This window comes from Mastigoproctus giganteus, chromosome 9 (genome assembly GCF_048544385.1).
Source record: "Mastigoproctus giganteus isolate SK-2022 chromosome 9, ASM4854438v1, whole genome shotgun sequence".
Lineage (NCBI taxonomy): Eukaryota > Metazoa > Arthropoda > Arachnida > Uropygi > Thelyphonidae > Mastigoproctus > Mastigoproctus giganteus.
Genome location: NC_143583.1, coordinates 193,134,655 through 193,157,186, shown reverse-complemented (window position 1 = coordinate 193,157,186; position 22,532 = coordinate 193,134,655). Strand labels below are relative to the sequence as shown.

General features: G+C 35.0%; 1 protein-coding gene across 1 annotated transcript in view; it reads left to right on the top strand.

Moving 5' to 3' along the window:
* The window catches only part of LOC150080985 (kelch-like protein 10), a 132,744-nt gene that overhangs the window by 24,518 nt on the left and 85,694 nt on the right, over positions 1 to 22,532 (top strand). The window contains exon 3 of the mRNA XM_090380875.1: positions 1,280 to 1,549. Coding sequence (XP_090237001.1) covers positions 1,280 to 1,549 — 270 coding nt within the window. The remainder of the gene's footprint in view (positions 1 to 1,279; positions 1,550 to 22,532) is intronic.

Below are 22,532 nucleotides of genomic sequence, written 5' to 3'. Positions count from 1 at the left end.
GAAAACTTATGGCTTTCTTCTCTTGCCTACAATGGATGAAACAAGAATTATAGTCATGGATGAAGATCAGAAGTAATTTGCAAATCTTCAAATAGACAATATATCAGTGATTACCATAATACAGGATGGTGATGATGATGATGATGCTAAATGGGGGCTATTTTGGCCAGTGTTCATAGGGTGGGTGAAATTTCGAAGTGTGATAGAATATCTAAAATTACATTGTCCATCCTTATTTTTTTCAGATGCAGAATCTGAATTTGTTTTTATCCATTTCAAAAAGAATAGAATAGAATCATCAATTTCAAATAAGACTTTACAGTCTGTTTGGATTTTAATATGCACAAAATTGGTGCTTTGCAGTGAATAGCCAGTAATTTTTAGTGCCAGTTTTTTGAAAAGGACTTACCACTACTTTTTTAAAGTGTTCCACATCACAACATTAGGTGAAAAAATATATATGGACTGTGTATATCATATGTTTTTACTTGTATGTTTAAATGCTTGGTTTTTTAATGAAGTTTTAACTTTTAATACGAGTGTCTTAATTTCAATTCTTGTTGTTTTGTAAGTGGCATTGATAACTCTGGTGGAGTTTAGCACAAAGTTGTTGTTACTGGTTGTTGGATAGTTTTTTTTGATATTGTGTCAGTGTTGAGCATTGCAGTTATATGTGTGTTTGCAGTTGTATGTTTATTGTTAAATGAAGGTTGGATTAGTTTAAATATGTATTATTTCATTTTTTTTTTTTTTTTTTTTTTTTTTTTTTTTTTTTTTGAGAGAGCTAGTTTGTGAAGAAGATTAAGTTACTTTGAATTTGCAGGTGATGTCACTGCCTAAGTTGTCTGTAAAGATGGCAAAGTGTGCTACCACTTTGCAGATCGCAAAATTTTGAATAGCCAGTGCTATGCAATTAAAAGAAGAAAAAAATCAAGGAACTTTAAAGTACAGTTTATTGCATTTCATAATGACTTTCATAATTTTAATTAGTTATCATTAATTTGGAAGGAAAGTCTGGGACTGCCATTCAGACAGTGCCAGATTCAGACAGAATGCTTTGGAATTGAAATTCATTAAAATTCTTCACTTTTTCAACTTCTAAAAGTTGCACTAGACCAACATATTGTCCAAGTACAGTATGTTGAAAATCAGTGCCTTTTCCTCTAACTTCTAAACTTGTAACTAAACCTCTAAATTAGGACAAATTAATTATTTTCCAATTCATATCTATTAGCATTTCTTACATAAATTTATAAACAAAACCTTTCTCTGTTTTCAGGTTTTTCAATGATGTAATTAAAACACATCCCTATATATTTAATGATACTTCATGTCAAGAAATTATTCGAGGAGCCATGCTGCAGCTAACTCAACAGAACTCTGATAATCTGCTGAATCCTATCCCTTTAGTGTTACGGCCGAGAATACCCCATGACATTATATTTGTTATTGGAGGTTGGAGTTCTGGGAATGCAACTAGTGTTATTGAGACTTACGACATCCGAGCTAACAAGTGGTTTCTTGTAGATGATCCTAACAGTGTACCACGGTAGGGTGCAGCATTTAATTATTTGACCATTGGCAATTTTAGTTTTTTAAAGCAATCCAAAACCAAGAGTCTTATTTTTTTACCCTTTGCTTAGCACAGCTTTAATTTCCAAGCTTTACAAAAATTATGAAATAAATAATAATTAAGCCTTCAAGGAACTTAAATAAGAAGAATTTATTTTATATCATAGAAATTTTCAACTTTCTAAGAACTTTAAATTTGACGTAGAATTAGCATTTTATCATTAGTTGAGGCATATGATGTAAGAAAGCAATCTCATACACACATCAGCCAAAAAAAACCCTTCCCATTTTGCTCATCCAGTCACTCCAAATTCAGTCTTAAATTTATTTAAGCTGTCAACTTCCACAACAACAACAACAGATGGAAGTCTGTTCCGGCAATCAACTACCTGCCAGCTAAAGGCAAACTTCCACACATCTATTCTACAACCGTTTCCTCAGTTTGAATCTATGCCCATTCAGGTTCTTAGTCTGAGCAAGTGAATGTATCCTATCAGCATTGAGCCTGCTCAAACCATTCAAGACCTTATACACCTCGATAATTAGCATTAGTTGAGGCATACAATGCAAGAAAGCAAGCTTATGCAGCATCAGCCAAAAAAAAAAAAACCCCTCCCATTTCACTCCTCCATTTGTTCCAAATGTATGTCTGGCTCAGCCTTAAATTTATTTAGGCCATTAGCTTCCACAACAAAAGATGGAAGCCTGTTCCACCAATCAACTACCTGCTGGCTAAAGGCAAATTTCCGCACATCTATTCTACAGTTATCTTTCCTCAATTTGAAACTGTGCCCCCTCAGGTTCTTAGTCTGAGCTAGATGAAGAATCCCATCAGCATTCAGCTTTCTTAACCCATTCAAGGCCTTATACTCAATCAGATCACCTCGCAGGTGCCTACTCTCCAGGTGCTGAAATTTGCAGAACTTAAGCCTTTCTTGGTAAGAGCACCCCTTTGTTCCCCTCACAAATCTTGTTGCCCTTCTTGGTACTCATTCTAGCAACTCTACATCCTTCCTAAAATGAAGCCTCCAGACCTGTACACAGCACTCTAGGTGTATCCTGACCATTTCCTTGTATAACGGGATTATCACCTCCCTGTCCATGCTAGCAAACTTCCTATATATCACTGACAAGACTCCATGACCTGTCCAGGCAGCCCGTCTGCACTGATCAGCGAACTTCATATTTGGCTGCACAATTACCCCAGGTCTTTTTCACTTTCCACTTCCCTGAGTGTAGTACCACCCAGTTGGTACATTTCTCTTCGGTTATTGCTTATACACATGCAGTACTTTGCATTTTTCAATTTTAAACTCCAGTTGCCACTTCTCAGCCCATTTTCCCAACTTATCTAGATCTAGTTGGAGTAGCGTACTGTCATTACTGTCGTTAATAACCCTGTCAACCTTTGTATCATCTGCAAACTTGGACATTAAACCTGATATACCTTCATCAATATCATTGATAAATATGCAAAACAACAATGGGCCAAACACCGAACCCTGGGGAACTCCACTAATAACATTTGTCCACGAAGAGCAGTGTCTATTGATTACCACTCTCTGTTGTCTCCTATTCAACCATCCCTTTATCCATTATAGCAGCTTACCCTTAATGCCATACCTCTCCAATTTGTACAGCAGTCTTCCATGTGCAACAGTAACAAAAGCTTTCCTGAAATCCAAGTATATGATATCCAAATTATTTTTGGCATTCAGTTGCTTTGTGACAACATCATAGTAACCAATCAAATTGGTCAGACAAGACCCTTTGACAAACCCATGCTGTGTCTTAACTATTACTGCAGTCTTGTCTAGATGATCCTGCAGTGCTTCTTTAACCAGTGATTCCATTATTTTCCCCGGAACACAAGTTAAACTAACAGGTCTGTAGTTACTTGTGTCACCTTTTGAACCCCCTTTGTGAATTGGTGATACATTTGCACACCTCCAGTCCATGGGGATCTCCCCTGATTCCAAGGAAGCTCTCATGATTATGGCTAAGGGTTTGCTTACTTCCTTTGCTGCCTCCTTTAATATAACTGGATAGATCCCGTCCACCCCCAGGTGCCTTTTTTATGTTTAACTTCAACAATTTCTCCTCCACTTTGCTCTCAGTTATTACAAAATCAGTTAGCTCCCTGTTAGCGTTTGATAAACTTCTGGCACTCCCCTCATTGAATAACTCCTCATGTGTGATTGTAGATGCAAAATACTCATTCAGTTTATCAGCTACCTGAGCATGATCATCAATAGTCAACCCATCTATGTTAAGTGACCCAATCTGATTCATCCCTTTCTTTCTAGAGTTTACATAAGTAAAGAACTCCTTGCTGTTTTCTTTGCATTCTTTGCCAAAGATTTCTCATAATCTGCCTTTGCCTACCTAACCTCCTTTGTGACTTGATTACAGACTAGTTTATACCTACCATAGGCTTCTGTGTCACCTGATACTTTATATGCATCCCATACATTCTTCTTCTCTGCCACTAGCCTCATTAATTCATCTGACATCGATTTAGGCCTAAACCTTGAACAGTATTTGTTAATTGGAATGAAAAGCCTAGTAGCCTCCAAAATTAAGTCCCTGAAGGCTTCCCATTTAGAATTCACTTTTGGTATCATCATCAGTTGATCCCACTGTACAGAATTTAAAAACTGTCTGAGACCTCTGTAGTCACCTTTACCAAAGCAAAAGCCTTTCCCTTTAGCCTTGATGGTAGTTACAGCTTTAAATAATTCCCACATCAATACAATGTGATCACTGTCGTCTGGTGGTTCCTTTATCTGCAGATTCTTAATGCATGAAGAATCACTACTGATAATCAAATCAAGAGTATTACTCCCTCTGGTTGCCTCTCAAACATGTTGCTGTAGAAAACAGCCATCCAATTAATCCATAAAAGTCTTGCTAGTGTGAGAGTGACCAATCCACAAGTTGCAGTCAATATCTGGAAAGTTAAAATCTACCATTGTAAGTAGGGTGTCCATTTTGGAAGAACACAAAACCGGGACACTTATCTTATGGCGTTGTTATGGTGGGAAGTAAACACCGAACCCCCCCCCCCCCTCAATAACAAAAATGTGCAAAATTTTGTTTATAATAAAAGACTTTTTTTTTTTTTCCCCATTTTTATTTTCAAAATGTTGAATTAACAAAAACAGAATACAGTTCTTAAATTTGAACAACAATTTATGCAATAAATATGAAAACAATTTTTTATTAATATATTTAGCAGAACTCTTCACGGTATTTAACAGATCTTTGTTATTTTTAATTTTATCCTTAAAATCTGTGCAGTTTAAGTCCCTCAAATTAAAAACACAGGTAATAATTGTATTAATTGTACTTATCTCTAACCTATTACACTCATCAGTCCATTGTATTTCCATTAAAGAAAATATTCGCTCGCAGCTGGCATTGTGACCCCGAATTGCAAATAAATATGAACATAATCTAATAAACTCGCTCTTTTGTTCAAGGTATTCTATTTTTTAAGTAATGTTGTCCATTTTTCAACACAACTCAATGTATTCCATTCTTTATTATTTTAGATTTCGTTCATTGCAGTTTTTTTTTAAAACTCCAAACTGATCATATAATAAATTTTCATCAAACTTTATTTCAATTTTTTCAAATGATTCCAGAGAATTTACTATATCCTCTCATTTCGGAATGTTTTTCATTAGCATCCAGTTTAAGAACTGGAATTGTTCTAGGGGTTTCAACCAATTTTCTAAATAATTTTTAGCCATCGAATAAAAATCTGATTTCGTTTTTAAACTTATGAACTTTTTGGTTTTCTATATCACACTGAATAATTTTTCTAGCCTCAAATGGTAGAAATTGATCAGATATTCTATTATCTAACATCTCTATCGTTTCTTCAACAATTATTTTAACCTCTAAAATAGTTGTTTGCTTTTTCAATTTTTAGTATCTGGTTATTGAAGAAACTGAGAAAGCTGTGGGCAGTCCACAAATATGCTTTTCCCAATGGATGATTAAAAAATTTCTTAATAAAAACGGGAGGCTTTTCCTCGGATAAAAAAAGATTTTAAATCTTTGAAAATTTTTAAAATGCATTCAATGGCAGGAAATAATGACAACCAGAGAGTTTTAGAGTGAGAGAGTAATTTTTTATACTCTATATCAACGGTAGCACAAAATTCCTTTAAACGTTCCGTTCGAACAGTATAAGTGTGAAAGTAAGAAAATATTTTTAAAACTACCAATTGCACGTCAACGGCTAGTCTTCCTGCTCCTGATTGAGCAGAATTATGAAATATGTACACTATACATCCGACATCTATGATATTGGAATTAACTAAATTTTGGAGTCGAGAAAATAAGTTTGCATTGGCCTCTTCTGTTGATTCCTCCAAAATTAACATTCATATTGTCAGCTCCGAATGCAATACACTTTTCTTTGGAGATATTATTTTCCTTCAGAGAAGTAAGGATGTAGTTGGCAATAGTTTCATTGGGTAAAAAAAAAATCATCTTAAGAAATTTAACTTGCATAATGCAATAACAATGGAAATACTTTCTCCAATTAATGGTTGCTTGCATCGACGGAAATTCCAAAGAATTCAGTACTACTGACATCTTTTAAAACTTCGTTAAGTGAATAAGGAGCCAGTATATTTTTTATTAGTGCAATTGTTTTCATTCGTGCACTAGAAAAATTTTGTGCAATTTTTGAGTCATCAAAAAGTTGACCAAAAAGGCTTGAGGAGCAATCAGCACTTCTAAACGACTGATGATGTTTAATTAAATGATATGCCATAAAATAAAAGTTTAGCGATGGCAACTTTGTCGTGTTCATTTGAATTTTCTTTGACAAAGAAGTGTTCCAATTTAGATGATGATGCAGTTGCTTGAAATTTCATTGCGTGTTTTTTCGAATTAACGTGATCTTTGATATCACATCTCTCACAGTGACTTATTTTGATAAAACATAAGCACATTCTTCATTCAGCCTCATTTTCGTGTCTTCCCTTTTTTATAAAAAGGGAAGAGTTCTTTCTGGAAGTCCTCTTTGAAAACACATTTACGTTTAGGCATTTTATTTTTATTATGCAGCTTAAACTAATTTAAAAAATTTACACAAAAACTCGCTTATCTTTATCTATAAACTGATCGAGCCATGTGCACTGAAAATAAAGGAAGAAAACATACGTCCGAACATCCAAATCACTGAACTTAAACTAAAAGTCGCGTGAAATGAAACTGAACCCGTAACATCGCACGTACTTACACGAGAAATGAAGGCCTGCCAATCAGTGCTAGACACCACCTCCTCGATTATATGGATTAAGTTTTTTGACCATTATAAAGTTTATAGTGAGGTGTCCACAAACCGGCGGTGAACAGGTGACGTACAGGCTGTAACTGACGACGCAATTGAGCACAATGCTCCGAACTCTGCTACTAATTTTTTATTGTGCACAAATAAATTTGTGCAAAATTGTTCGTGATAAGAAACCGAGACATTTAAGCATCCCGAAAAAAATTTCGGGACAGTTTCACATAAACCGGGATGAATCCCGGAAAAACCAGGACTTATGGGCACCCTAATTATAATACATTCTGATTTACTGGTCCATTCTATTTCTCTGCAGAATTGCTCATTATACTCATCAGATTCTTTAGACCTATAGCACACACTTACTCATTTTTCTTTTCCCAGTGCTTATTTCACACCAAACAGACTCAATACGGCATTGTCCACCAGCATCAATTGGATGCACTTCCTTCGATTTTGTTTCTTAACTAACAGCATAACCCCTCCTCCCTTCCTATCCTGTCTATCCTTCCTATACACATTGTACTCCCCAAATTCCAACTCTGCACTGCCTATATCTGTGTGACACCACGTCTCTGATATCCCAACAATATCTGCCTTTGATGTCTTGACTAGTACTTCAAGCTCATCAAATTTATTAACTATACTCCTAGCATTGGTGTACATGCAAGTATACATGCACCTCTTCCTGTCCTAGCCACCCTAACACAGCCCATGTATTTACTTGTTCCACTATGACTTCCAGCAGTCCTGGAAATCTCCATTATCTTGCAGTCTGCTGCCCATTCTAATAGAAACAGTGCAAGAATCACTTTTGCCTCTGCCCGCGGCCACTGTGTATTAACCTTTTAGTCTGTGTATCCTACCACACTAGCAGTTTTCCGACCCACCTAACACTGCCTCGATAGCATCAGCAAATATTCTTGCACCCTTTCTATTTAAGTGTATCCCATCCTGTAGAAGCAGTCTCTCCTGTCAACAAGCTCAGACCAGGCTGAAAAAAATTCTACCCCTTGAGCCTTCACAATCTCTCCAGGGCTGGATTGATTGACAAGGCTCTCATCATATACTCCCTCCTATCGTGTCTTCGCAGAATTGCAGACACTTTCAAATTTAATCCTAACTTGCGACTTTTTTTTTTTTTTTCAACATTTTTTTTTTTTTTTCAACAAAATATCATATGAGGAAATATATTTAAACTAAGCTAAATCTTATACAGTATATTAATAGAAATTAATAATAGCCTCAGCTGAATCTACAGTCAACTCAAATGCATGATGAGTATTGCGCACAACTGTACAAAAAAAAACAGAGTGGGCCACTAAATCAGAACGTCTTATAATGGGGATTTTAGCTTTCCAGATATTGACTAGAACTTGTGGATTGGTAATTCATACACTAGCAAGATATTGTGATTTTTATTGAATGACTGTTTTCTACAGCAGTATGTTAGACAGGCAACAAGGGGAAGTAATACTCTTGATCTGATTACCAGCAGTAATTCTTCATGCATTAAGAATCTGCAGATAAAAGAATCATTAGGTGGCAGTGATAACAGTGTATTGAAATTAAAGAAGTAACTACCATCAAGGACAAAGGGAAGGGATTTGCTTTTGTAAAGATGACTACAGTGGTCTCAGACAGTTTTTAAATTCTATACAGTGAGACCAATTGATGATGTTACCATCAGAAAATTTTAAATGGGAACCATTCGAGGAATTGATCATAGAACTACTAGGCTTTTCACATCACTTAAGAAATACTGTTCAATGTTTAGGTCTAAATGAATGGCAGAGAGAAGAAAATGCATGGGAAGCATAAAAATTGTCAGGCGATACAGAAGTATATGGTAGATATAAACTAGTATGTAATCAAGTCACAAAGGAGGTTAGGCAAACGAAGGCACATTACAAGAAATCATTGGCAAAGGATGCAAAGAAAAACAGCAAAGACTACGTTACTAATGTAAACACTAGAAAGAAGGGATGAATCAAATTGGTCCACTTGATATCAGTGGTTTGACTGTTGATGATCCTGTTCAGATTGCTGACAAACTGAATGAGTATTTTGCATCTACATTCTCACATGATGAATTTTTAGGGAAGTGGATGCCACAAGTTTGTCAAACTGTAACAGGGAGTCAGGGGCATAGCTACTGTATGGGCGCCTCCGTAGCCAGGTGGGCAGGAGCGGCAGTGCGTAGCACACACTTCTTGATTAGACTGGGGTTCGAGCCCTTGACCACCAAATACGGGGATGCGGAAAGGTCAGGGAATGACCACCGCATACCCTCGGAGCAATATGGCCTTAGTTGCTAATGCTCCTAAAAACCAAATAACAACAATAACAACAACAGCTACCATATAGCAAAAGTAGGCAAAGCCTGGGGACCCTAGTGAATTAGGGGCCCTACTTCACCATGGCCCATAAACAGATGCAAGTAGAGGCCGCCTCAACTACGCTAGGGCCTATAGATGGACGCAACATGTAATGAAAATATTTTTCTCACTGAGCTCTTCAACAGTGTTATACATCTAGGAGTAAGGAAGGAATTCTTCTTATATCTTATCACCAAAACATAACAAACCCAGGTAATGGCAGTCTGTATTTTGTTTTTACAAATGGAACTTTGTATAGTGATCAGACACCCATTCGGTTACTGTATGTGTATGCATCATATCGTATGGTGTTCGGGATTTCCCAACTGGACAGGGGGATAGGCCCACCGTATACGAACATTTAGCCATATGTGGTCAAAAGTTGTTATTTGATTAATTTCAATTCAAGTTTGTTCAAGTCATTATCAAAACAGCAATTGAAATAGAAAAATGTATTTGTTTATTATTTGTATGTATATGTATAATGTATATATAAAATTGTATATGTTTATTATTTGTTTATGCTATTTGTATTTAAAATATAAAGTTTAAAATTAAATTAATAAAAGTTTTAGTTAAAAATGGATGAAAAGAAAAAGGGAAAGAGTGGAGCCCAAAAAGGAACAATGAAGAAAGCAAAAGAACAAGCAGTCAATAAATTACCTAAATTAGATCATTTCTTTACAAAACACAGAAATTAATTATGTCCAGAAGAAGGTAAAGAAAAGACCATTATTGAATCGGAAAATGCAGAAAAGAATGTTGCTGGTGTAAATATATCTGTGGATCATTTAAATCAAGCAGGGTCATCAAACAAAAACATTTCAACAATAATAGAAATTAGTGTTGAACGTACTGCACCATTTATTCCCTCAAGCGATCTTGGAGAATATGTGGACATCAACATTTCCGATGAAACAAAAAGAAACATTGAGTTTGTCACCTCAGAGACCTAAAGGACCATTTCCAAGGGATCTTGAACAACAAAATAGAAATTTTAGTGACACGTACTACTATTCTACTTTAATATATGGTCCAGTTCCTTGTTTGTGGCTGTGCTACTCTGGACTACGAGATTGGACTACGAAAATCTATCTTTTCGAATAAAAACTCAGTGTTTCTCAACATCATATTGAAGCATGTGCTATACATGAAATATGGTAAAGAATGCAATGATTGATAAAGATCTTGAGGAACAAGTAAGATACAGATCCTCATTTTGGAAAATGAGGAACTAGAACTATTTTGGATAACGCTCATGTTGGCTAAAAATTCTTTAGCATTTTGCAGTCATCAGGAAGGATTTTCAGAAGATTACAATGGCAATTTTTTATCGCAAGTCCATTTATTTTCTTACTATGTTGACATAATGAAACAAATTATTAATAAGCCATATAGTTCAGTAACTTATTTAAGCCCCACTATCCAAAATGAGTTAATAGAATGTTTAGGTACCAAATAATTAACAAAATAATTAACACTCAGTATTAATTCAGCACAATTCTATTCACTAATTTTGGATATTACTCAAGATCTCACAAAAAATTAAGTGTTATTGTATGACATGTTCACATAATTCACGACGAAAATGAAAAATCCAAAGATGTTGAAATTTGTGAAATGTTTTGGCACTTTTTCATTTGGCAGAAATGATGACAGATAGTATAATGAAAATATTACACAAACTAAATATTCCCATTGAAAAATGTTATGGTCAGGGATATGATGGGGCTAATGCCACGAGTGGGGTTTATAATGGTGTGCAGTTAAAAGGATCCAATATCAAAATCAGGGTACATTCATTGTGCAAGTCACAATTTAAATTTAGTTATTAATGATCGCTTAAATTGTTGTAATAACATTTCATCATTTTTCGACAGACTTCAAATTTTGTATAATTTTTTTGGAAATAGTACAAAAAGATGGGATCTTCTTTTTAAATTTACTGGGTGAGCTGAAGTTACATTAAAAAACCTCACTCCTACTCGCTGGTCTGGTAGATTACAGTCTATAACAGCTATGAAAGTTCACTTTTAAAAGCTTTTACAGAAATTAATCTTAAATCAACTAAAAAAAGCAGACCAGACGAAGCATGTAGAATAATGAAGCAAATGATGACATTTGATTTTATTTCCATTTGTATATTTTTGAATAATGTGATGTGCGAAATTAATTATGCTTAAAAAAACTCTACAGAAGCATGATATAGACCTCGATGTATATTGGGCCCCTTATTTTAATAAAAATAAGAAGCCCAATATACTTCTGTATTGGATCGAGTCATTAAAAATTTACAAAACATACAAAATTCATACGAACAAATTAAATATGAATCTGAGCAAATTGCCAAGGAGCTCAGGGTAGATCCCAAATTTTGAAGATAAACGAGAACGTAGAACTAAAAGACAGTACAATGAAATAGCTTCATATTTATTCTTTGATAATAGAGATTAGTTTTTTAAAAAAATCAGTGTTTTAGACAAAATTATAATACAAATTAAAAATCGTTTTGAAAGTATGAAGTTTAGTAAAAAATTATTTCGCATTACTACAACCAAAAAAAATAATTAATATGTCAAATGCTGATATATTAAGTGAGTGTGAAAATCTCATAAAAAAGTATTCATCTGTACTCTCTCTCAAACTGCCGATTCAATATTGTAATTTAATCACACTTATTAAACAAGATTTATCAGCAGACATGTTTGTGAGACAACTTTTTTTTTTAATTTGACTTTTCAGAAATTGTTACTTTTTTATCCTGCCAGCTGCCTCTGCCGAAAGAAGATCATTTAGTAAATTACGAATAATAAAAGATTATAAAAAAAAATGCTATTGGTCAAAGTAGACTGTGCAATCTTGCAATGTTGACTATTGAGCTGAAATATGCCAGTAAAATGGATTTAAAAGATATTATTAATGATTTCGCAAATTTAAAAGGGCTAAAAGTAACATTTTAACTTTTTTTGTATTTTTATTAGCTATAGTATAATTTTTTATGTTTGTCAAATTGTATTTAATAAGTAGTATTTATATTACAATTTATATTGTAATATAAATTTTCATGTTTTTGATGTTTGTAAAATTATAAAGAAATCGTAAATAAAATATGTCATTAAAATGATTCAACATTTTTTTTATATTATACCTAATCAAAATTTATTTTAATAAAAATAAGGGGCCCAAAATGATTTCTTGCCTATGGGCCAAAAAAACTTAGCTACGCCACTGCAGGGGGTCAAATGATTTTATAATAACTGAGAGGAAAGTGGAAGAGAAATTGTTGAAGTTAAACATAAGAAAGGCACCTGGGGTGGATGGGCTCTATCCAATTATTTTAAGAGAGGCAGCAAAGGCAGTAAGCAAACCCTTAGCCATAATTATGAGAGCATCCTTGGATTCACGGGAATCCAACAAGAGTCAAAAGTAGAAGGGGAATCACCAAGAAAGAGAATGATGATATCCAGCTCAGGACCCTGGGTGTGCCAAGCCCATACTCACCAGATATGAGCCCCTGGGGTTAATGAATTACAACAACAAAAGTCAGAATGCACGAAGAAGATGAAAAACTATCTCTTATAAAATGGATTAACGAGAGAAGGAATACGATTTTGGAATACACACTGGGGAAAATTATGTGAATTCTGCAGTTACTCCTGGCCTCCCATTGTTACCAAACAAAGAATCATTATTAGAATTTGCTAAGATGACATTGATTAGACTTTTCAACGAAGACGAATCTCCATCTAGCCCCAACTCTTCACAATCAGTAGATGAAGAAAATCAAGAAATTGCACAACCCATGAGTTCCATTTACATTGAGAGACAAGGTAGAAGCAGTGATTCAATTTAAGACAAAACTTATGCAATCTTCAACTTTTTCTCGGGACCACAAACAATGTTTAGGCCTAGTTTTGAAGCAAGAATTGCAATTATTTGAGGCAGTTGGGGGCAGAGTTTCCAACATTATGCATTTAGTTGATTCACTAAAAACCATTCCACCGTCTGTTGAATCAGAGAGAGTATTTTCTGCAGTCAGTTTATTTATCACAAAGTTCAGAACTAGCCTTAGCGTTAGGAGTATTGATCCTTTGTGTTTTTTAAGGATGTATTATCAAAATACATTAAAAAAAATCATTTTTGATTATAAATACTGAAATTTTAAATAAAAAGGCTTCATTTTTTAAGCGAAAGTTAATTTTTTTTAATTTTTCACAAAGAAATTTATATTAGTTGTAAATAAAGAAATATAATGTTCAAGTCTTTCTTTGTTTCCTGTAAATTATTTAAATATATAAACATAAACGGTCGATTTTTCTAAATTTATACAACCATTTCCAGTAAGTCCCAGGAAGGAAAAAACTGTATATTTGCGAAGCCTTAGTTGGCAGGGTGGGTGATTTTAGGCAAATTTCAAGTTCATGTACAAATCATGAAGTTGGGTAAATTAGCAAGTCTTTTAAGCTAATAAGTGTATGTGATTAATATGTATAATGGTTTTCTTGAGTAATATTTCAGAAAAGAAAATTAAAAGCACAGTAATAGTATTCAATGACAGTTTTATCCATGTTTGAGGGAGATAGGGCTGTATTAGTATTAGCCATATAGTGCAGGGATGTCAAAGGCGTTTTTGTACTAGCCAAAAAAATAAAAAAATAATAAAATAAATAAACAATATAAATAATAATAAAAATTTTAAAAAATAATTTTTTTAAAAAATTAAAAACTTCGATTATAGTACTTTTGAAGGGACTGGCACCAAAGAGTACTACTTGTATAAATGAGTATTATACATTTGAGTATTACTTGTATAAATGTGATAAGCAGGAAAGAATGAAAAGTGGGGACCATTCCCCATTTGATGGCTATTTTTTTTTGATACCTTGAAAGATAATATTGATTTTTTTTAGCATTTTTTGCAGCTTTTATGAAATAATAGTTTATAAGTTGAGAACCTGCACTTTTATGTACTACACTTGCTTGTTTTTTGAGCACCTCCAGACTCTTTTGCTTTAAAAGGATGTAGCTTTTTAAAAAGATTTTATTAAATTAAAGTAAACATATTTTGAGTGTTACTTGTATAAATGTGATAAATTAAGTTATAAAATAAGCAGGATTAGTGTAGTGTTATTTAGATCTCTTATTTTTGTGAGAGTTGTTTTTAAATTAAATTTAGACTAAAGTCATGTCCCAGACTAGAGCAACAAAACAAAAGACTCAAAGTAGTAGGAATATTTTGGGTTCAGCAGAGAAATAATTATAGACCTGTTAGTTTAACTTCTGTTCTGGGAAAAATAATGGTGTCACTGGGAAAAGAGGTGATAAAGGATCACCTAGACAAGACTGCAGTAATAGTTCAGACACAGCATGGGTTTGTTAAGGGAAAGTCTCGTCTGACCAATTTGATTGGATACTACGATGTGGTCACAAAAGGAATTGGATGCAAAAAAAAATTTTGATATCATATACTTGGATTTCAGGAAACTTTTGATACTGTTTCACATGGAAGACTGCTATACAAATTGGAGTGGTATGGCATTAAGGGCAAGTTGCTGCAATGGATAAAGGGATGGTTGAGTGGGAGACGTCAGAGAGTGGTAATAAACACACTGCTCTATGTGGACTAATGCTATTGGTAGAGTCCCCCAGGGTTCAGTGCTGGGCCCATTGTAGTTTTATGTATTTATCAATGATATCGATAAAGGTATATCAGGATTAATATCCAAGTTTGCAGATGATACAAAGGTTGGTAGGGCTCTTAATGACAGTAAAGACAGAATGCTACTGCAACAGGGTCTAGAAAAGTTAGGTACATGGACTGACAAGTGGCAACTGAAGTTTAACATTGACAAATGCAAAGTACTGCATATGGGTAGCAGTAATCCAAGAGAAACGTACCAACTATATGGTACGTTTCTCTTGAAACGTACCACACAATTGGTACTTTTCAAGGAAGGTGGGTGAAAGACCTGGGGGTAATTGTGCAGTCAGATATGAAGTTCTCTGAGCAGTGCAGATGGGCTGCCAGAGCAGGTCATGGAGTTTTGATATATAGGAATTTTGCTAGCAAAGACAAGGAGGTGATTATCCCTTTGTATAAGGCAATGGTCAGGCCACACCCGGAGTACTGCGTACAGGTCTGGAGGCCTCATTTTAGGAAGGATGTAGAAAGTTACTAGAACGAGTACAGAGAATGGCAACAAGATTGGTGAAAGGAACAAATAGGTGCGCTTACGAAGAAAGGCTTAAGTTCTGCAAGTTTCAGCATCTGGAGACTAGGCACCTGTGATATGATCTAATTGAGGTGTATAAGGCCTTGAATGGTTTGATCAGGCTCAATACTGATGGAAGTATACTTCCACTTCCTCAGATTAAGAACCTGAGTGGTCATAGATTCAAATTGAGAAAAGACAGTTGTAGAATAGATGTGCAGAAGTTTGCCTTCAGCCAGCAGGTAGTTGATTGCTGGAACAGGCTTTCATATGTTGTTGTAGAAGTTGATAACTTAAATAAATTTAAGGCTGAACTAGAAAAACATTTGGAGTGACTGGATGGGTGAAATGGGAGTGTTTTTTTTTTTTTTTTTTTTTTTGGCTAATGCTGTATAAGCTTGCTTTCTTGCATCATATGCCTCAACTAATGCTGATGCAAACTTCTGAGGGCAGTTTTCCTACGAATCAGGATTATGTTATGCATGTTACTTTTGCCCCCTTTGTGAATCTACCTTTAGCAGGACATGGTCCAGCCATAGGTTATGTATTCGTTTCCTTTGTGTGTGTTTGTTACAAAAAGCATAAGGAGATTAAGCACAAATTCACTGTTTTAGTGGGATTATGTGAGGGTTTAAAAAATAGGGTTGATGTCCTTGAAGGACTAAAAGAGAAGGATCCATCAAGCACTCAGCTGCTAACTCAACACTTGATCCCACGTCCTAGCATCAAAGAACACAGTGACATCCTCTGCAGCAGGAAGTAGTTATAGTTGGTGACTTGATTGTCAGGGAAATTAGAAAAATATTTTACAAAAAGGACAGTTGGCATAGGACCACAGTATGTCTGCCAGAGGCTAAAGTTGATGATGTTGTAGAGCAGCTATCATCTTTTAAGGGCACAAAAGGTGGTATTGTCATAAACATTGTTATTAATGATATTAAGAACAGGAGATCTGAGGATTTAGCATTGGCATTAGTAGAGGCGCATGATGCAAGAAAGCAAGCTTATACAGCATCAGAAAAAAAAAAAACCTTTCCATTTCACTGATCCATTCATTCCAACTGTTTGTTTAGTTCTTCCTTGAATTTATTTAAGCTATCAACTTCCACAACAACAGATGGAAGTTTGTTCCCGTAATCAGCTACCCACTGGCTAAAGACAAACTTCCGCACATCTATTCTACAACTGTCTTTCCTCAGTTTTAATCTATACCCCCTCAGATTAGTAATTTGAACAAGAGAAAGAATCCCCTCAGTAATAAACCTGCTCAATCCATTCAAGGCCTTATACACCTCAATCAGATCACCTCTCAGTGCCTAATCTCCAGAAGCTGCAATTTGCAGAACTTAAGCCTTTCTTTGTTCCCTTCACCAGTCTTGTTGCCCTTCTCTGTACTCATTCTACCAATTCTACATCCTTCATAAAATGAGGCTTCCAGACCTGTGCGCAGTACTCAAGGTGTGGCCTGACCATTGCCTTATACAAGGGGATAACACCTCCTTATCCCTGCTCGCAAAATTCCTATATATCATTGACAGACCCCATGACCTATTTTGGCAGCCTGTCTACACTGCTCAGAAAACTTCATATTGGACTGCACAATTACTCAAAGGTCTCTTTCATTCTCCACTACCCTGAGTGTAGTACTAAACAGTTGGTATGTTACTATGGGGTTACTGCTACCCATATGCAGTAATTTTCATTTGTAAATGTTAAAAATCAGTTGCCACTTCTCAGCCCATCTACCCAACTTTTCCAGATACTGTTGCAGCAGCATACTGTCATTACTGTTATTAACAACCCTGCTAACCTTTGTATCATCTGTAAACTTTGACATTAAGCTTTATATACCTTCATTAATATCATCGATAAATATACAAAACAACAATGAGCCCAACACCGAATCCCGAGGGACACCACTCCCACTCAACTGCCCTTTTATCCATTGTAGCAACTTGCCCTTAATGCCATACTGCTCCAATTTGTACACTAGTCGTCCGTGTACCACGGTATCAAAAGCTTTCCTAAAATCCAAGTATATAATATCAAAATTATTTTTTGCATCCAATTCCTTTGTCACTACATCCTACTATCCAATCGAATTTGTCAGACAAGACTTCCCTTTAAAAAACCGATGCTGGGTCTGAACTATAACTGCAGTTATGTCTAGATGATCCTGCATCGCTTCCTTACCAGTGATTCCATTATTTTCCCTGGAACAGAAGTCAAACTAACAGGTCTGTAATTACTTATGTCACCCTTTGATCTCCCCCCTTGTGAATTGGGGATACATTGCTCATCTCCAGTCCATGGAGACTTCCAAAGAGTCCGAGGAAGATTTCATAATTATGGCTAAGAGTTTGCTTACTTCCTTTGCTGCCTCCTTCAATATAACTGGATAGATCCCATCCACCCCAGGTGCCTTTCTTACGTTTAACTTCAACGATTTCTCCTCCACTTTGCTCTCATTTATTACAAAATCATTTAACTCCCTGTTAGAGTTTGATAAATATCTGGCCCTCTCCTCCTTGAATAACTCCTCTTGTGATGTAGATGCAAAATGCTCATTTAGTTTGGCAGCTATCTGAGATTGATAATCTACAGTCAAACCATTGATATCAAGTGGACTAATCTGACTCATCCAATTCCTTTTAGAGTTTATATAAGTAAAGAAGTCCTTGCTGTTTTTTTTTTTTTTTGCATGATTTGCCAAAGATTTTTCATAATCTGCCTTAGCTTCCCTGACCTCCTTTGTGATTTTATTACAGACTAGTTTGTATCTATCTTAGGCTTCTGTGTCACCTGACAATTTATGCATCCCATGAATTTTTCTTCTCTGCCACTAGTCTCATTAGTTCATATGACATCTATTTGGGCCTGAACCTATACCAGTATTTCTTAGTTGGAACAAAAAATCTAGTAGCTTCCAAGATTACTTCCTTCAATGCTTCCCATTTAGAATTTGCTGTTGGTAACATCATTAGTTGGTCCCACTGTACAGAACTAAAAAATCTCTAAAAAAACACTGTAGTTGCCTTTACAAAAGCAAAAACTCTTCCCTTTAACCTTGATGGTAGTTATATCTTTAAGTAAATCCCCCATCAGTACTTATGATCACTGCTATGTAGTGTTCCTTTATCTGTAAATTCCTAATGCATGAATAATCATTGCTGATAATGAGATCAAGAGTGTACTCCCTCTTGTTGCCTCTCTAACATGCTGCTGTACAAAACAATTATTCAATAAATCCACAAAAGCCTTGCTAGTGTGCATGTGACCAACCCACAAGTTCCAGTCTATATCTGGGAAGTTAAAATCCCCCATTATAAGACACTCTGATTTACTGACTCACTGTGTTTCTCTGTATAATTGTTCGTTGTACTCATCAGAGTCATTAGGCCTATAACAAACTCCTACCCTCATTTTTGCTTTCCCAGTACTTATGTCACACCAAACTGACTCAACATTGCACTGTCCATCTATGTAAACTGGATGCACACCCTTATATTTTATGTATTTCTTAACTAATAGCATAATCCCTCCTCCCTTCCTATCTTGTCTATCCTTTCTGTAAACATTGTACTCCCCAAATTCCATTTCTGCATCCCTTATATCTGAGTGGCACCAAGTCTCTGATATCCCAACAATATCTGCCTTGGATGTCTTAACCAGCACTTCAAATTCATCAAATTTTATTTAATGTACTCCTAGCATTGGTGTACATGCAAGTATACATGCACCTGTTCTTACTCTTAGTTACTCTAACACAGCCCATGTATTTACTTGTTTTGTGACCCCCATTAGTTCCTGAAATCCCCAGCAACTGGCTTTCTGGGCTGCTGCTAATTCGAATAGAAGCAGTGCATGAATCATTTCCACCTCTGCCTGCGGCTACTGTTAACCTATTAGTCTGTGAATCCCTCCAACCTAGCAGTTTTTCGACCCACTTAACATTGCCTCGATAGTATCAGCAAATATTCTTGCGCCCTTTGTATTTAAGTGTATCCCATCCCTGTAGAAGCAATCTCTCCTGTTAACAAGCCCAGACCAATATGAGAAAAATTCTACCCCACGAGCCCTGCACAATCTCTCTCTCCAAGACCGAATTGTTCGAAAAGGCTGTCATCATATACTTCCTATTGTGTCTGGGCAGGATTGCAGACACTTTCAAATTTAACTCTTAACTCACAACTTTTTTCATCTCTTACCTATACTTTCTTAGTAAATCTGCAGATCTCCTACACTTAATGTCATTAGTGCCAATGTGTACATTTATATCACCTTTTTTCCCCTTAAAAGATAATATCTGCTCTACAGTGTCATCAACTTTTGCCCCTGCCAGACATACCCTGGTCCTATTCCACCTATCCTTTTTATATTTCCCTTTTCCCTGACAATTGAGTCACCAACAATAACTAGCTCCTGTGGGACCAGCACATTCTGCCCTGAAGGTTGCTGCTGTATTGCCTGGTGCATAAGAGTGTGCTCTGGTGTTGAGTTTGGCAACTGAGAACTTGATGGGCTCCCCCATTTTAATTCTTTGGAGGGCATCCACCCGACTCTTCAGGCTCTCATAGATGCCCATCAGAACGCTGAGTTGGCGCCTAATTTCTTCACATTCTCTGCACCTAGCACACACAAAGACATCTTCCATTGCTAGATCATGTTCTGTTATTATTATTATTAGCATATGGTGCAAGGAAGCCTGAGGCTTATGCTGCACTAGCCAAAAAAAAAAAAAAAAAAAATTCTGAATTACCCTGAGAGAGAGAGAGAGAGAGAGAGAGAGAGAGAGATCTGCAAACATGTCACATTTTACACATTTTTTTTTAGACTGTGATTTGTTGGAGAATTGTCCCCTACGCGAACCACAGCATTTTCGCTACTTTGCACAAGTTACTTTGCTACTCTAGTCTGGGATACAGGGCAGTGTTGAGAAAAAGCTGGTATTGATCACAACAGAACAAAACTTGTCTGCAGGTCGCCTAGTATTTTACTATTTACAACAAATGGCACAAAAAATAAGTGTCATTTGTTTTGAAAGACAAAACAATTCTATGACATGTTGAGTAAAATACATTATGTGGAATATTAATAACTTAAATATAAAAATGAAAGAAGGACATCATTTTTATATGTGAAAAAGTTTAGCTTATTTTTGTGCATTTGTCGAGCATATAATACCCAACATTTACTACTAAATCTGCTAAAAAATTGTTAGACTGTATTTCTGCCACATATACCATAATCTGGCCAAAAGTAATTAAAAGTAAATGAAATTTAATGAAAATTAAAGTTACATGTGTTACACTAAGAAGAAAATGTAAAAGCTTAAAACTTATTTTTAAATTCAAATTTTTTAAAAATTTTTAATTCAAAGTAAGTTTAAAATAGTTTTTCAGTCATATCAGTTTCAATTCAATCATATCAGATTTGAGTTTAGAATTAAACTAAAACTCTTGGCCTAATGACGGGTTATGAAGAGAGAATAATCTATCATAACTAGAAACATAACTTGTAACAATTTGTTTGGCAAGTTATTGTACTAGATATGGGGTAATGTATGCTTATAACTATGCAAAAATAAACTAAGCTTTTTCTGCTGGAAAAATAGTGTCCTTCCTTAATTTTTATATTTAAAATCTACAACAGTTTGATTTGGGACATGCTGGTCTCTTATCAGATAGCAGGTGTCTCTAGTGATAATTCTTTCTGAAAGAACAGTGAAAATGTATTTGTTCGCTGATTTGAACTTTGAACTGGAAATGGCTAAATTGCCAATGTTATTTGACTTTTTCAGAATTATAAAAGTAAAAAAACTTCTTCATCATCCCTTTTTTTTAAGCGACTTACTAAGGAACTCCTGGAAACATCAAGTTTGTTCTATCCTAATTAATTGTTAATACCATTATATTTATCAGATAGTTTAAACTTTGGATGCCGACAGCCTTTTTTCAGAACTTATTGGTCCTATAGCATGTTGTTTCTACTGAAAAATTTCCTGACAATGCAGTGAATTAGAAGTTTTTCAATGTGAGCTGTCATGCAATATATGTAGTTACAACTTTGAAATTGTAAAACAGTGTTGTTAATTTGAAAAAAAAAAAACTTTTCCACATGATAAAAATCAAATTAGTTTATGGACACTTAAGCAAAAAAATTGTTCCATTCTTGTACTAAACAGTCCCAATTACCAAATTGAGTGGCAATGTTTCTGAAAGAAGAGATCTTGAATTTCTTTTTCTTGCAATGACTGACTTCCAAATGAGAAGGAAGGAACAATATACTTACTATGGTAATTGGAACTGTTTAGGGAAAGAAAGTTATTTTTTTTTAAAACTGACTGACCAATAAATTTGGTAGATAGTTTTAACCTTTATCATGTGAAAAAGTGTTTTCTTCAAGTTAACAAAATTTTTACAGGAATCTTCAACTTTTGAACATTTAACCTACAAACTTTTGCACGTATGAACGTGCCTTTTAATTTTCAAAATTTTGAGAAAATTCAGAAACTGTATTGGTGGGCCTGCAAAAACTTGCAGATCACTTAGTGTGTAATATCATACTGTTTACATGTGTTGTGCATTCAGTTTAGTTTTTTGTTATAAAATTTGTGCTCTTTTTATCGCTTAAAAAAATCACTTAAAAATCTTTACTATAACAATGGAGGAGAAAATAGATATAATTTAATACTAAGATAACAAAGAAAAAATGATGCAAGTTTCTCTTAGTTTTGGTATGAATTGTTTGATTATTACAACAGTTATTAAGGAAAAATAACTATTGCCCAATGAAACCTACAGTTATTACAAAGAAATGAGGTACAATAATGATATGGAAACTTTTAATTTTATATATGGAAGGTCAGAATCAGAAATGTATGACAATATGCCGTAAGTTAATTTGGGAAAATGCTTTAAGTCTCTGTGATGTCAAGACTAAATTTAGTGAAAATTCTGTGAAGGAAAATTAATTGCTAGTCATGGTTGCTTCAGTTGGTTTAAGACTAGATATAACTTCCATATGATTAAGGTGAGTAGTTAGGCTACCAACTTAGATGAT